The sequence below is a fragment of the Saccoglossus kowalevskii genome, chromosome 11, assembly GCF_978046115.1.
Source record: "Saccoglossus kowalevskii chromosome 11, keSacKowa6.1, whole genome shotgun sequence".
In the NCBI taxonomy this organism is placed as follows: Eukaryota; Metazoa; Hemichordata; class Enteropneusta; family Harrimaniidae; genus Saccoglossus; species Saccoglossus kowalevskii.
The window spans coordinates 26,410,230-26,428,094 of NC_140651.1; the positions used below are offsets into that span (position 1 = coordinate 26,410,230).

Sequence of the window (17,865 nt, forward strand, 5' to 3'; positions counted from 1 at the left end):
TTGGCTTCAAAATTAAGGTTCATTTCCAGAAATATTGAAGAATACAAGAAAAAAGTGCAGACAAATTAGGGCGAGAATGTCTGGTGGTCAAAAGGTTAAACACAATTTTTCTTGAACTTTTGAAGCAATGAATCGGACCAAATTTGAAAATGTCAAAAGGTTCATTAATTTTTATCAAGATTGTCTGAAGAAATCAAGCATGTAAATATAGACTGCCTTTTTGCAAAGTGACAAAACTTGAGAATGTTGATGAATCGGTTAATAAAAGAAACATCACTTGGTTCCATGTTACTAGGCAACAACCGCTGATGCTGACATGTTACAACTACAGAAGCAACATACAGGTTTCTTTTTAGGTATGGTCGCAAGCTCAAAAAGATATTATCTCCAAAAATATCTCAAGATAATCACTCAATCTCAGTAATCTTAAAATAATCATTGACATTCTAATTGATTATCATCTAATTATCTCACCTGCTTTGTACTCTGCTGTCGCTATCAATATCGTGCAGCTTCATAGCTAGCCACGAACTGCATTCTGTGCCGTGCCGTCCCAGGGGAACTAACGGAAGTGGCGGTAGACGGTATTGTTCTATTTCTTTATCTGATAAAGATTTACCTGTACATAAATAACAAATACAAACATTCCATTTGTAAGCATTCCATTTGTAAGCATTCCATTTGTAAGCATTCCATTTGTAAGCATTCCATTTGTAAGCATTTCATTTGTAAGCATTCCATTTGGAAGCATTCCATTTGTAAGCATTTCATTTGTAAGCATTCCATTTGGAAGCATTCCATTTGTAAGCATTTCATTTGTAAGCATTTCATTTGTAAGCATTCCATTTGTAAGCACATGTGAAATTACAATATTAGCATTCAGGTTACTGATCTTGGCTAATGCCAATATTTGCTGCCTAAATGTGCGACACCAAAATCACGTCCTATGCAGTGAATTTAAAAGAGTATATACTGTCTGATATGACATGGCAGTGGAGCGAAGTGAAGCTAGCTTGTCTAGATAGATATGGTCAGATCACAATTTCTCTAGAGGATCTGTGGTTCTGTGGTGTTAACGTGGCTAATGACATTAGGCATTATTACAGCCCTCGATCATGGCATGGCCATACGCCCCCTTACCCTGGGGAGCAGAACCATAAAATTCTGAATGACCAGGGATCACATGTGGCCACAGTCTTCAACTGTGACCTGTCTGATAGTAATTTTGGCCTCAAGGAAGCCATAGAATACTCCATTTTAAGTTAGAATAATCAAAACCCTATCAGAACCCTATCTCCCCCACTTGGTGGCGCCGCTAAATTGCAGTGCTCCCTCTTGCAGTTTTTTTCTAGAAAAACCCCTGCACACATAGTATATATGTGATGTGTGCACACCAAGTATATACATATATTTGACCATACCTGTCATACACCTCACCACAGCTTTGTCTTCTTCATTTCGTACTTTCTCTTGTGCTATAAGTGGGTCTTCTAATTCCTCTGTTGTGGCTATTATGGGGGCTGGTCTGGGATTTTGTAATTCTAAGGGATTGTAATCATTCTTGGACATGGTATCTAAAAACACAGGCTGTAAGAAGGGAAACATTAAAGATGTTAACAACGACAAACACGACAACCACTAAACATGGTGGAGTTCAGCTATGTATCCCCTCAAAACTGTGAGATTTCTGCAAAAAGTTAGTTGTATAAATCAGTTTCTTTTAATTTTTTACCACCAGTTTTCTCTTTTCATCACAAATTTACAAAATAGTCACATTTATAGTCTGCACTTTTCTTTAGAAGATTTGGACAAAAATAGCCAAATTTTTTGAGTAAAAATAGAAAATTGACTCAAATTTTGTCTGTTTCCAGAAATTGCAAAATTTAAGAAAAAATTAGGCCGAGAAAGTGGTGTAAAGGTTAATATACAATTTTTGCAACTGATGGAATTTGGATGTAGGCAACGAATATCTGAACAACAACAAATTAAGACAAACAAATCTGATGACAGAATCTCTCAAATGTATAGCATTTTTTATTTCTTTATACTTTTCACTATAGAATTATAGATTACAGGTTGGCTATTACAATGATCATGTTTCCTGCACAAAAGCCACAATTTAATCCAGGTTCTCTAAGAACACACAAGTTTATTGACGCTTCATATTCTCTCCAGAAAAATAGAGTAGGGGGCTCTCCCTAATCTATAATGCTCTGGGAAAACCCTGATATATGTGATCACTTCAACAGTCTGACAAAGCATAAAAACTGCATGCAATAAAAAACAAATCAACTGTGATGACAATACGTGAAGGGGTGGTGATTAAAAGACGGAATAGCAACACAGTGTAGAGTGGATGTGGGTAAAGACTGCATGCAGTATGTGAAATGTCATGTACATTTAAAGCTGAATTGAAGCTGTTTTAATAAAAACAGTTTAGGTAAGATAGTGACATGTACAGAGATTGTTGTTCACCCCAATTCTGCTTTCCAGACCAACAATATTACGAAGGGACCTCCATTTGAAAATAAAGATGCACAGAATATATAGTGGTTTTCATTAGAACTCTGCACATACATTCTCTGCAGTGCAGGTACACACAAGTCACCCTCAAGGGGTGAATACAACATTTTATTTCACTCGTAAAGTAAAAATAAAAATAACCCAGAAAAAACAAGCAAAATTACACGATTCCCAAGATTTTAGATGGTTTATACAAACCCAATAATACCCTTCCATACCCGAAAAAAGTTGTAGTCTGTTCCATTTAGCTCCTGCATACAGGGATGTCTGTGTATATTTGGCGGGGGCATGTTGAATTTTGATTACATGCAACATTAAAGAAATAGCTCTTTTGTGACTGAATGGTATTACCTGTATGGTCCAACAAGATTTTAGGATAGGGGGGATTATAGGATACAATTCAGAATAATAAGCAAACTACAAGAACAGAAAACTTATACACCACTACAAATAAAAACATCAGCACTACAGTGAAATTAAAAAACAAAACACCAAACACAAAAAAAAACTGGTGAATCAGGAATGAGATGGGGGTGGGGGGTGGGTGTGGTGGTAAAATGAGAAAATGCTACATGCAAGTGTGGACATCTAACGTTACACGTAGTCATCATAAATGCGTCAGAACTTACAAGAACGTGAGTAAAGTAGCTGAAAAGTTAAGAAGTGTGCAGTCGACTATGAGAGGTACATGTGGTATGCGGTCGGTTAGAAGTCGGCTATTTAGAAAAATACAAAGAAAGTTATACAGGAAAAATAAAAATATAAAAAAGAAAATTAAAAAGAAATATGTTATTGATTGTTAAATTAAATATAATAATATATAGGTAGTACAAATATGGACATCAGATATTGTAAGGGACAGTATCTGGAACATTTTTAAATTTGATTAATACAATGTTGTACAAAATAAATAAGTTAAAACCAATAGAAATATATCTTCTACTTAATTTAAAATATGGAACAGAGTTCTAGCAATCACATTAAACAGAATTAGATTTCAAAAGGAAAGTTAAATTATGCAAATGTTACACAAATAAGTAGGTAAGCATGTGCGTTTGTAATAAGAAAAACACAGCAATACACATAATTGTCAAATATAACATGTAGCCACCGTTTAGTTATGTTGTATTTTTATTGTACTTTCGCCTTTTTGTATTTACGCCCTCTAGTGGCTATACTATTTCACACTCCAATACACGTTCTTTTTCTGGAACATTTAGACAGAAAAGTCAGTTCACCGTTTTTATCTACGTTAAGACGGATGGAAGCTGGAAAACTTGTCATTGAGGACAGTTACTCCCTAGACAGTTAGTAATAATTGTTTGATGTAGCAAAGTAGCAACTATTGTAATTCAGTTTAAAAGTATTTGCAGATTATATTTGTATTGTTGAGGTGAGATCGCCTTCGTGTGTCAATGCATTTCCTACTTCAAGATACTGGTGGTCAAGCTACGTGAGGGACGAGTAACAACGATTAATATCTAATTAGAAAGCTATACACGTACAAGGGTTCGCATATATAACATGTAGCTGTGACATAATTATTATTGAGGGTTGTTGTATTGATATAAGATTGTTAACGAGAGCACCTGCTATACATGTATGTACTATGATATGCAAGTAGCAAAGCAGCATATATGGAGTAGAATCAAACAATGTTTTCCCAGAGGTCATGTTACAGAACCATGTCGTCTTTTACTCACTGCCTAAGCTTTTTTTTTTCTATAATACTTTGCCCCTTTCTCCCTCCCTAGTCCTAACACACATTCAACTGTACCATTACAGCTAGGCCTGAATTCAGTTAGAATATGGTTATAAATGTGAATTTTGAAAAAAGAATGAAGCATAGATCACCATTTTAGTATATTTAACTAAAAACAGTAAACTGTAAAAACATAAATGTGTTAATTTTCATTGTTCCTTATATATTGCATGTCACAACACATTAAACTTCAAACAAGAATTCAGCAATAATTTGATGTATGAGCGATAAAATAACACACAAAGTAACCCAGTAGAAGACATGTCTTGATGGATTTTTGACAAGACTCTGACTATTATACACAAAAACTTGATAACTCACCCGCCTATTGCAATAATCAACATAGTTATCATGTAAATTTCGTTTTCTGCTTTCTACCCCCGGATACTGCACTTTCATCTCTCGGTATATCTGTTTTTGTAACGGCTCATAAACTCTCTCACTCCATTTTTTATGAAGCATCTCCTTTTTACGTAAATCTAAGTAATCTTTGTTTGTAACAAACTCGTCAATATCCTGAAATATAAATAAACATCATTCAAAGATCAAAGGGTAATTAATTTGTATAATTAGTGTGGACTAAATAAAGGAAAACGTCAACAAATTTTGGGGGTGAGAAAAAAATGAAAATTTACTAAAATTTTGTTCATTGGCACTAAAATAAGGTCAATTTCCAAAAATATTGAGGAATAAAAGAAAAAAGTGCATACAAATTTAGGTCAAAGTCTGGTGGTGAAAAAGTTAAATATTTAGTATCGATAGTCAACATAATTTAAACATAACACCTGTACATGTAGTAGTAATAAATTATGTACTGCAAGATTTCTTGGGATACTGTACTTGTTATTCAAATAGGGCATGAATTCATTTATATAATTTTCACAGAAGTACAATTTTTGACAAACATGGTACATATACATGTACAAGAAGAAGATTGTATTTAACCAATTAAACAATCTGCATGTTTTTCTGCAGTTTTTTCATAAATATTTGATCAAAACATGCAGATGGGAAAATTATGCACCTTGGGTCCACCTTCGATTAACAAAGAAATAAAAATAAAAATATGTAAACATGTGCAAATTGTTGATAATTAATATTATAATTAATCAGTTGAGAAACACAACGGGTCATATCAACCGATTTTTTCATTATCTTTATTTTTAGTGACCAGGATTTCTACATGTAAATGCCATAAAACTGATTCTACCTAGCAGTTAGTCGCTACAAGAGGAATAGTGATACAATGTCCCAGTTGAAGTGGAAAATAACACACTTCACAATAGCCTTTTTAAAGTCACTGTTTCATTTTTTTTTTGCTATAAAACAATACAAGTTGAACAAAACTGCTAACTGAGGGGCGCGTACGTGACTATCAATGAACCAAGAAATAAAAGCATACCTTGACAAAGCCATCTTCTTCATCGAGTAATGACATGTACAGCTTCTTGGTTTCAAGCCGTTCTGGATCAGCTTTTTCCTGACGAGACAGAAAAATCAATAAAGTTACACAGGGTAATGTTTTATAAAGAAAATATTTCATTCATCTGTAAACACTTCGGAACATAACAGAATCATCCTTGGCTCAACCTCAACTCCCTACTTGACTATCTCGATGCCCTTAAATTTTCAATACACACTTTCAATAAGACAAAGGCATTTTCAACATCTTTAGCCTCCAAAATGGGGGCCCTTAAAATTCAGAAGTTCAAGTCCCGAACCGGACACAACCAAATGACATTGTCACATAGTAACATAATCCTAACAGGTTTACGCTGACCTACCATGGTAATGATGAAATTTCATAAATCAACTATACAATCATAAACAGAAATGGCTATGAACTGTTGCAGCTATAGTTTAAGCTCCTCTCCACATAAGCGACCAGCGTTGAAATAACCTGCGGGCTGATCGCTATCAGTGTTTTATGTGACATTTCTATGGCGACAGCGTACTTAATAACTAACAAAGGCTGGGTGTATCAAACACGCATCAATCACGCTTCATGTACTTTATTAAATCAAGTGACAACACAGAACACAGAACATAGCCAGCTTGTGAAATTATCGACAGGTATTATTTCCTACGATTCTTGAAACCAAAATATGCAAACAAAGGTAAAATGATAAGTTCTCCTCGTCCCTCTGATCTGTACCCCATCTGATAAAATTCTAGGTACCAGTGCTTTATGCAAATGTTACACAACACAAATTACGACATTTTCTCATGGCGTATTGATGAACATTCTTCCTATTGCTGCAGGCGTTTTCCTTCCATTAAATATTACACAATAGTTGAAATATCCGCTGATTTTTTTTACGATAACTGTGTCATATTGGTAATAAAAACATGTGACATTTTTTTAGGCATTTACATCTAAATCAAGCATGTGAGGGAAAAAAAACTGAAATAATTGTGAAATACACACATATATATTTACTTAGCATTTGTAATATGATACAGAGTATTCATCAGTTGCCTAGCAGCAAAGAATGTAAACAACGGATACTACACAAGTTATGTATGCTATCATTTCCATAATCAATACATCCTTGCAAGTTGCAATTTTTTCATCCCTTGGAAATTTGACATAATTTAAGAAATCTATTAACTTATTTCTGTGGAGGAAATTAAATAATAATTACCATTGTGTAATAATGCTTTTTCTCAGATTTTTTTTTTCTGAATGAACCTACTACACTGTGACTACATATTATTTTTATAAGCTGAACTGCAGAATAACAGGTAAAAATGTTTTTGTAGTGTTCCATGGAGTGGAAATGTCATTTATTTTGAAGTGCAACTTATTTCTTAAGAATAATGACATTACGGATTCTTTTTACACTGGAAAACCACTTCATTTAACCGCAGAAAAACCATCATTAGCAGATGTTAGCATACATTATTTTCCCATCTAATTCTAATTATATCTTGCATTTATACATCAATTATAAACCAACAAAACACAATGCTAAAAATATTCACGATTTGATGATTTTATGGCATTCCTGAAAACAAAATTTTATAATTTTTACTGAAAGTTCAGTTTGTACCCAAGATACATTTTCCTGCCTTATGAAATTTCAAGAATTTATCTTTTTGCAAAATTTAAGTGGTTTACATTACGGTATATCTGAAAAATGTTAATAAATCAGAGTATCAGCTAATTTGCATAACAAAACAATATGTTAATTACCCACTGTATTAATTTTCACGCTAAATTAGCATGGTGCAATTCCTGAGATTGCGGAGCCGCGCTTTAACCTAAAATTGTTAAACCAAAATTATAAACTCCTACTCAATAATGCCTGGGGAGAACCCTGGAATTTTGCTTGAAATTACTTGGCATAATCATGGAGCTAGAAAGGGAAGGAGAGAGGACACTATTGTTTCTGTCTGTTCAATGATAGTTATAGTTTATTTGCTCATTAGATATTGACCACTTCATTATAACAAGATTAACAGGGTTTAATCTTTTGTTGGTTGACTTCATGAATATCCGTATACTGTAAAATGACTAATTTTCACTGATTTTCCATTTCAGACATATATTCACTGGGTTTTAATTTAGCGTGAAATAGGTAAAATTAAAACTCAGTGAATAATTAGCTCTTTACAGTAAGTTCAAGAACTTTATCAAGTACATCAAATTGTTATATGAATTAGGAATTTTTCTTTTTATGTTATACTTTAGAAACAAAGTAAAGTAGCTATCATCAAATATATAATTACTGTGAAATGAAATATTTAATTGTGAAAACTTCTCATCACATAAATGTTACGGATAAGCAACAACTTGTGTTTAAAAAATAAACGATTTACAGTAAGTTGCTAGAATATTGTCATGAATTGTATATATCTGAAAAATAGTCCATCTACACCCACCAATCATAATTAAAAACCACCTATTTTACCTCCGAATAAAAACGAAATCTTTTAGCCAAGTTTGACATCATCTAGACAAACAATGGAAACGTAAAAAAAGGTAACGCTATCGTGACTTCAAACTTGATTTTCACGAACGCACATCGGTGCACAATAAAAAGAAATATCTCACTATAACTGCCTGTTTTCAAGCAACCCGTACAAACTTTAAAATCTTTTAGAGGAATCGTCGGGAGAAAAATATTTAGCTTTGACTATTGAGTTCTTTTCCGCATACACGACAGGTACACCGCCATGACTTCGCTGAGAATGTATCCAGGACTGTGTTGTTTCTGGTGCCAAAGGTCACTGAATGACGTCTGACGTCACTTGGAAGAAAATACATACATGTATTGTTGTTATTTCTTCTGCATATTCGTTTTTATGGACAACAAATATTTCCCCATTCAGCAATATCTTGAAACGCAGCAATTAGCATAAGTAAATATGCGGCCTCAATCATGGTGTAAAAGGCTTATTTTAAATGGATTAATTATGCCTAAAACAAAGCTATGTCAACAGCTTAAAACAGGCTTAAATAGTGTCCTCTCTCCTTGGTACAACTATTGTACAGGTCAACATACTTGTACATAAATGTAAACTGGCAGATGTTGACAAATGTAAACTATTTTGATTACAAATTCAAGAGTATGATTTCTGACAACAGACACTGTGCAGTGAAAGCAGTGAAAGCACTACATTGACACATGAACCAAAAAGCACACACACAGCAATGACAAACACCTATTGTGTTTTACACACAAGCAAACCACAAATACAGACACATCCATCAAATCTAAATATTTGTTAGTACTTTCATTTGTGCATCATACACTCCAGAAAACATGTGATTCATTTCTATTCATATCGATGTCAATGTCTCTGACAATTTTATCAGCTAGCTGGTAAACAGAATTCACATTTAATTAGCATATAGGACCTTATAGGTTAAAAAAGTTAATTTTATAAATAACAAAAAGGTGAAATAGCTATTCACTTATCAGACTGATACTGTAAATGCATTAATTATTCACTGGGTTTTATTTTAACTATTTTCGCTGATAAGTGAAATCTGCTGAATTAAAATCTATGTAACATGTAAGATTACAATAGAACCCACTGTTTCCTTGAAAAAAATTTGAAATTAAAACACAATGAATATACTTAAAATAGTGAAATTAAAGGTCAGTGAAAATAAATGGTTGTACAGTACTGTACTTTATTTCCGCGTGAAATTTATTTTCGCTATAATGATGCTTCAGTGAAAATAAAATTCAGTGAATACACGTTTTTTCTTATATTTCACATTCTGCTTATCAAAAATCAGTGAAAATAAATTCCATACAAAAACACCCAATAAGGCTTCTCAACGAAAATTAATTCCAGCTTAAATAAAGTATTTCACAGTAGTTGATTGGCTGTTACAGGTAATTACAGTGAGAGAATATTATTAACCACTATCAACCATTTTATTAACCACTATCAACCCTATCATTAACCACCTGTAATAATTATTATAGCAAAGCTAGATCATAAATTCTTCAAAATTATGTACTGAGACTTTTACAGTTGCCATGTACATGCTTCTATTAAAAGGTTATAAAAGTCATTACTGCTTTTCAATAGGGTGGGTGTGGGTCTACTTGTTATTATTATTGCATCTGCCATTCCCCCTAAGAATAGATCATAGTGACAAGGCAAATTAGCATAACAACAGAATATGCTAATTATCTTTGTTGCATCTATTTTTAATTGTTCTCAATTGTAACAATGTATGGAGTAGTAGGCCCCACTTTATAACACTTCAGAGAAAACCCTGGTACCTTTGAGACAGGTGTGTTCCCATAACGACAAGACAACAATGTCTGCAAAGTTCGCAGTGCATCCCGTGGAGCTCTGTTAATAAAGAACTGAAAAGTATACGTACAATGTGGAATGACGGTCTAATTACATGGCTTTACAGTCAAACAGTAAACTTCCTTTCAATTATAGTTAATCAACCTGTCTTTGTGAGGGACCTTTTACTAGATGGAAAGCCAGCAACAAAGCAGTCTCGTCATGTGGAAAGACGTGCATATGACATTATGTGGCCTCGATGTAGCCATGAAAGCAAACATAGTACGTGAATGAGCAAGACAATTCACAGATTTGCTGCATTATGCCTCATTATCACGTAGTAATAACATCAAACACAAGTGAAATCCTAAAAGCCAGAAAGTTTCCTGTTTATAAGTCACCATGGTAACGAACAGATTGATTTTATATTAAAACGTTGCTGCTTTAATTTGTATGTAAGCCAGCGATGCATTGAGAAGCAAGAAGCAATTTACAGTTCAATTTTGAAACGCATGTAATGTTCATAGAACCACGTCACAGAAAAAGTATATATAGAAAATCAGCTAATTTGTACCATGAATACGTAGACAGCCAAATTGTAAATTTCATCATAGAATAATTGTTTTTTCCTAATACAATCGATAGCGGCAATAAAATATATAGTTTAATTTTGAGAGCAGTGGTACCGAATAAATTTATAATGTTTTCTTGATTTACAGTTTACAGATGGCTTCAGATCTGAGGAAAAAAGATGGGGGCAGCAAAAACGGACTTTACTGAGTACACAGTCTGTGGTGTGCTCCAAAAAGGTGACCACTTTAGAAAGCACTAGGTAAAGCTTACGAGTTTTAGAGAGGCTTTAGTTTTAAAGGCTGGGTGAATGGATAATTTTGTTGATAACAGCATGGGATAACAGCATATGACAGAAATGGCTTGTTCTACTTTTGTTTTCATTAGTACCCTTCATTAAGGTAGCGAGAAGGGAAATTTTCACTTTTTTCTTGATTTTTCAAAAATTGATAAAACGGTTACTTTAGACCTTGATACATCACCCCAGGTTTACAAAAGATCGAAATTGCGAAATAACGTTGCTCAAATTAGTGTTTTAAAACACTAGAAGAAAAGACTACAACTGCCGTTTCGTGGATATTTGCATAGTGTTTATCTTTGGAAGGAATTAAATGATAACATCTTATCTGTGTACTCTGTTGTTGACGATTCTGATATAACGGGTGATAAGCTTCCAGTTGCAAACAATGCGTGTTTATCTAACGTCCATTGTCAGCATTATTGTCAGTCGAGACTTCGTCAGGAGAAACATGGTCATACAGTACTCATTTCGCCCAACCTTCTGCTTTTACATCGACCGCTTATCGCTTAATTTCCGACCATGCGGTCTTGTCCGACCGGAAACCGACCGCATTTTAATCGCGTTTTTTTTTCGCTCGCTCGCTCATTGAAAACATTGACCGCTCGCCCAAACACTGAAAACTGGCACATGGGTGGTCGAAATGGTGGTTTTGATAGTAAAGTGTGAACATACAACTAGTATTAACTATTATTACATTCTGAACGATACTTCATATCTAATAGCTGTATTACACTTGTATCGTGAAAGCAACTGAACTGGGACTTCTTGTTACGTGTTTTGGGTGCTTGTTCTAGATGTAATATTTTTATTTTTATTTTAATGAGATAGTTACGTGAAAAAAGCCTAGGTAACTCCTTTTGACAGAGCAGAGAAACGAGGAAATGTTAGTGATTAATTCCAAAAATAACGATATCGAATCCACATCGGTCCACGTCTGGTAAAATTTGACATTCAATTTTTAAAATTAAGTCACGATCATTGAATGAGCTCGGTCTATACCGTATACGTACCGCAAAAGTGTTCCCACAAAAAATATTTTTGACTAAAAACGGCCACATGCCCTGAAAAAATCGAACAGAGCTTGACATGTATGAATAATTTATTGGGCTTAAAAGAAAAACGTGTCAAATTTAGTTATAGCCATAACTATTTGGTGGCCAGTCTATGAACAATTCAAAGTCCTTCAAGGCTGAAAATCATCGACGCTACTCTGGTTTACTTTATTTCACAACTTGCAGAGAAAACTGATTCGCGTGTATCTTAGCCTAGTATTTTCTTTTTGAACTAAGGTCATATTCCATCAGTTTGTCAAAATATATGTTTTTCAGCGAATAATTTTGAAGCCTGTCACAGCACAGACAACTATGTGAATCGACGCCGGTGATTGGATTGTACGACGACCCTTTAATTAGCGTCAAATATGCTTTGTTACAACATCATTGATTGGTTGAGAGTCACCTGATCGGAGCACGAACTGGGTCACAGAACCATATTTGTCCGTATTATCAACAGGACTTTGCAAAATAACCACACCCACATTTTCAATCATTTTTAGCGCGGAAGTTGCCAACAAATGTAAAAAAAATCGTGAATTTCATGGATTCGAATAAAATAAAGCAAGCGATTGATAAGGATGATCATTAATATTTTCCCCGATGCTCTTCGAATTTTTATTTTGTTTATTTCAAGGTAAGAAATGGCTAGCTGAAGTTGCATCGTCTTCAATGCGGTTGTTTCACCGCGAACAACTCTAGCTCTGTTTTGGGCATGGTTTAGTTTTGCGATGTAAAATAAAATATATATTAAAATAATAATACTTGATTAATTATTTGGGGTTTCAGCCCACAAATTACGGACATGATCTCCATGAATTACGGTAAATGTTCGTCTTCTCTCGGCTGATTGTCACGGTGTTGATCGACGCCCTTCCTAAACTCAGTATGGAGAAACCAACGGGGATCGACATTCCAAACAAACAATCGAAATTAAAAACGAAAGACGAGATTTTTCTAGATATTTACAAACATACTGTCATGACAAACATATGTAAAATTAACAAATACACAAAGAGGTGTAATATTAGGTTTTATTTTAGGCTTAGAAATATTTTCTTTCACTCAGCCCATGCATGTAACTGCCATTTAGCTTTACGGTCCTTCAGCATCGGGGGAAAACAACAATAATTATACAAAACACATTGCGAAGACTCAACAATCAGGAAAGAAACCCCAGACAACCCTGTCGTACTTGTGTTGAAATACATTTTGTATTTCACGTCAGAATATTGTTTAAAATAAAATATTCAGTCCAAGCCAAATCGAGGTCAAAGGGTCAGGTTGCGTGCATATAATTATATATAGTTAAAACAAAAAGTATTTGAACTTTTGTCAGCTGTTCAACATCTATAAAAACCAGAAAGACAATTATAAGACAATGTGAACCTCGGAAATTATTCTGTTAGTCCGAATTTTAAATGCGCGCGAGCGAGCAGGTGGGCGGTGATATTTCGGGGTTTGCGCGGTCGAAAATAAAGCGGAAATTGTCCGGTCGAATTCAACAAGCGGTCGCAAAAGCGAGAGAAAAAGGTGATTGGAAAGCGGAAGCGGGCGGGAGGTTGTGCGAAAGGAGTACTGTAACTTTGCACAACTTTCTTTTAAATCGTTTTATTTTCCAAGTCAATATTCTATTTTACTAATACATTTTTTTCTAACGCAATGGCGAAGAAAAGAAAGAAAGCGTTGACAGACGAGGCAAAGAAAAATCTGCCACTCAGTGTCGCACCTGACACAGCAATTTTTTTTCAAACATCGGCCATTTTGTTTCACCATGAAAACCGTTTTATTAGATGTCTCATCTGAGACTCTTGAAGGATTAGCTTGTTTGTAAACTGTCAGCATGTACAGTGGGACAGTAATGTTTGTCAGAGGATTATCCCTCGTTGTTCGTTTGCATAACAATGGAAAACCCGAACGTTCCTGGAGTACGGACTCAAATGCCAGCAGTTTTCTTCATTTTTCGCGCTCGAGCTTGAAATTATTCATTATCTGACACTCTTTATGAGTTCTATGATATCAGTGGTTAATATGTTTGGCCATTTTTAGTGTATATTTATAATAATGCAGCAAATCTACAGTGTTTTATTAACCAAAACTGTTTTTCGCGTTTTTCTCGAGTTGAAGTTTTGATCGAGAACGACTCATTGGGACCGCCGCCAAATCAAGTGCGTTCGGACTAGGACATTCAAACTCGCAGTTATCGTTCAAAAGATAATGATGGTGCGAAATATGTCTGGGTTTTTAAAGAAAATGCTTTGTCACAGAATAATAGTCTGTTAAAGGTGCCAAGTATGAAATAATTTGGGGACAAAAAAACAAACCTGCATAGAAATCGGAATAATAGGTCTTTTGATTATCGGAGACGCATTTCAATGGACTTGATTACGGACAATGCATAACTCAAATTTCACCAGGAAATTCCACAGTGTGCTCTCGCAATCGCGTACTTAGTCATTTTTACAAGGTTCGCCATTTTTGATGTCACGTGATAATTATGTAAACAATGTCTGTCCAGTTTGTGCGAACTTGCACCTCTATACTTAGTCTTTTGATATATATAACCTAAATTACTGTTCTGAACGAGACAACAGACAGAGAATGTTTTATATAAAAACGTCACAAAACCTTCTCGCTACCTTAATAATCAAATGTAACAATGAAGTGAACTGGCTTTGTGGTGGAGGGGACTAGCTGGCATTGTAAAACAATTGCAACAGAAAGCATTGTAACTCCCTGCCATTAGGTACATGTAAATGTAGTAAGGAGATTTTTTCATTCAAGGAGGTAACAGAAAACCTGTTGTTCTTGAAGAAATTATTCCCCTTTTAGCGGTTTCCAGATACATGTAAAAAGAATGGTCTTGAGCTCCACTGTGCTTTATACTTCACTGTCAATAAGATTATTATTAGTGTTCACAGAGAAAGAATTTTCCATATACCCTAAGAATATATTCAATTTTCTTTGTTAGAAATATATTACCGGTAGTTTTCAGTATTTTATGGCATTCAAGCTGACAAAATTTGTGAAAGTCAATGACAGAGATATGTTCAATCACTGCTACAAAATGTCATGGTTTTACTTGTGTTTTGAAATTTGTTCGATTACAGTAAAGCAACTGCAGTTTTTGAACAAAAACCGGTAGTACTTGCAAGCATTCACAAGTTATCACTGACTAATCCCCTTGCTTTTAGGCTTAACAGTAGGTAGTGACTAGAATGGTTGGTACTCAAGATATTATTGAACACCCTTTCATCAACAAATGTTTTTTTCCCACCAACATTTGAGTGACATAATTCTTTTACTAATTTTAAAGCGCAACAGTCAATGCATTGAATAAAAGGCATTTCTTGTTTAAACCAATTATTCCCTGACTGACTGTGTTGATTTAAACATGGTTCAAAAGAAGCAGATTTTGCTTCTACAATTTAATCAACAATCAAGGTACATGTAAGGCTAAAAAAATGTGTCTGGCCAATTTGTTTTCAAAAATCAATGCAGCACGGCAGTTTATGATATTAATGATTATTAATTTCATTCTGAAATTGTCTGAAATTAAAATTATGATTTTTTCATTTATTTTATTCTAATAAACATTAATATTTGATGGGCGGGGCAAAGCTTGTTGTAAAGTATACAGTAACTATAACTGCCTCATAAATTGTTACAATAACTTACATGTATTGTCTTATTTCCTCAATGCTATTATTTTTAAGATTTTTACAGAATTTTCTGAAATAATACTTAACTGACATAAATCATATTTGGAGAATTTTCACTCAACGAAAACATAAACGATTTACTACTGTAAAATACTTTATTTTCGTTTGGAATTAATTTTCGCTATTTTCGCTGCGAGAATGATTCAGTGAAAATAAAAACAAGCGAACATACCTTTTTTCCTATATTTTGCATTCAACTGGTCAGAAATCAGTGAAAATAAATTCCATACAAAACACCCAAAAATTATTTTCTATGAAAATGATTTCTAGCTAAAATAAAGTATTTCTCAGTACTGTAAAATCTGTATCAGAAGCTGCGACTTCTATTAAAATGGTACAATGCAACAGAGGGGATGCGGCTTCTATTAGAGCATCTACGCATAAGTGAAACAATGAATTTTTTGGTTCTCAATTGTTTAAAAAGAGTAGGTGCGACTTCTATTAGGGATGCGGCTTCTAATACAGATTTTACAGTAAAATCTAGAATAAGGCAGGTACTATGTGTATACATTGTATCCATAACACACAGGGAATAACACCTTAAGGACAATACAATCATTGTGACAAAGGTATACAATAAAACCACTAAGATTGTGAAAACAAATACAACATGCCAGCAATACAACAAAATGATGGATCAGTTTTCAGGGAAAAGGTCATATAGGGTTATCCCTTTTAATTTCCTGCTATTACAACATTAGAAGTTGTATTTCCAGCATAATGGTATTAAATTGGCCGTTACTTTATTTTCACAAACTTTTTACAGTTAATTAACTTTTTTAATCTCAAACTTCAAGAATGTGTCCAGGGATCTTGCCTCAATTTATGCCAGAAGAGTTAGCCTTGACACGTTTTAAAAAAATACAGATTTTCTCCGTACTACAGTACATACACATACATTCCTATATGCTAAGGGAATCAATTTTGCCTTGAAAATATATGGCCTTTCAACTGTGAATTGCATGGAACAATATAAATTAAATTTCTTTAAAGATGACAATATGGGGGCGCTATAACACTATATGGGGGGAGCAATGTGCTGATGCACATGTGATGTGCATATTTACAAATTTGCATATTTACAAATGCTACTGTAAAAGCATTAATTATTCACTGAAATTTGATTCTGATTCTCTGTATTTAACATAACAAGTTTTATTTCTATACATGCAGTACCACTGTGGGAATCCGAGCTACCGGATATTACGTGTGAATTTATATATACTGGTACTGTAAAATATTTTATTTTCGCTATTTTTGCTGATGGAATGATCCAGTGAAAATATTTTTTTTCCAATATTTTACATTCAACTTGTTGAAAATTAGTTAAAATAAATTCCATACAAAACACCCAACAAGCAGCCTATCGGCTGAGATAGCTCCGCTGTTAGCAATGCACATTTCAATTAAAGAACTGAAGACATCATTAGAAAATGAACAATATGTATAGTATCAAAGCAATCGGACTTACAGTTTACCAAAAATGACAAAAATATTCACCAAAATTAGAGAATTGAAGATATCATCACGAAATGAACAAATCTGAGAGAGGTCCACATGTAGTATCTATATATGTAATATCAAAGCAATTGAACTTTTGGTTTTTAACAAGAAGTCGAAAATATCACTTTTTACCAAAAATTACAAAAATATTCACCAAAATTAGAGAATTGAAGATATCATTACAAAATGAACAAATCTGAGAGAGGTCCACATGTAGTACCTATATATGTAATATCAAAGCAATCGGACTTACAGTTTTTAACAAGAAGTCGAAAATATCACTTTTTACCAAAAATGACAAAAATATTCACCAAAATTAAAGAATCAAAGATATCATCACGAAATGAACAAATCTGAGAAAGGTCTACATGTAGTATCTATATATGTAATATCAAAGCAATTGAACTATTGGTTTTTAACAAGAAGTCGAAAATATCACTTTTTACCAAAAATGACAAAAATATTCACCAAAATTAGAGAATTGAAGACATCATCACAAAATGAACAAATCTGAGAGAGGTCCACATGTAGTACCTATATATGTAATATCAAAGCAATTGGACTTGCGGTTTTTAACAAGAAGTCGAAAATATCACTTTTTACCAAAAATTACAAAAATATTCACCAAAATTAGAGAATTGAAGATATCATCACGAAATGAACAAATCTGAG

The 17,865-nt window shown here is 33.8% G+C and overlaps 1 protein-coding gene across 2 annotated transcripts in view; it reads right to left on the minus strand.

Annotated features, from left to right (window-relative positions):
* The window catches only part of LOC100372845 (protein FAM228B-like), a 46,568-nt gene that overhangs the window by 3,937 nt on the left and 24,766 nt on the right, over positions 1-17,865 (minus strand). For both annotated transcript variants that reach the window (XM_085505075.1, XM_085505076.1), the window contains 4 exons: positions 5,688-5,765; positions 4,607-4,801; positions 1,422-1,587; positions 475-619 (listed from right to left, as the gene is read on the minus strand). In XM_085505075.1, the coding sequence (XP_085361201.1) occupies positions 475-619; positions 1,422-1,587; positions 4,607-4,801; positions 5,688-5,765 (584 nt within the window). The remainder of the gene's footprint in view (positions 1-474; positions 620-1,421; positions 1,588-4,606; positions 4,802-5,687; positions 5,766-17,865) is intronic.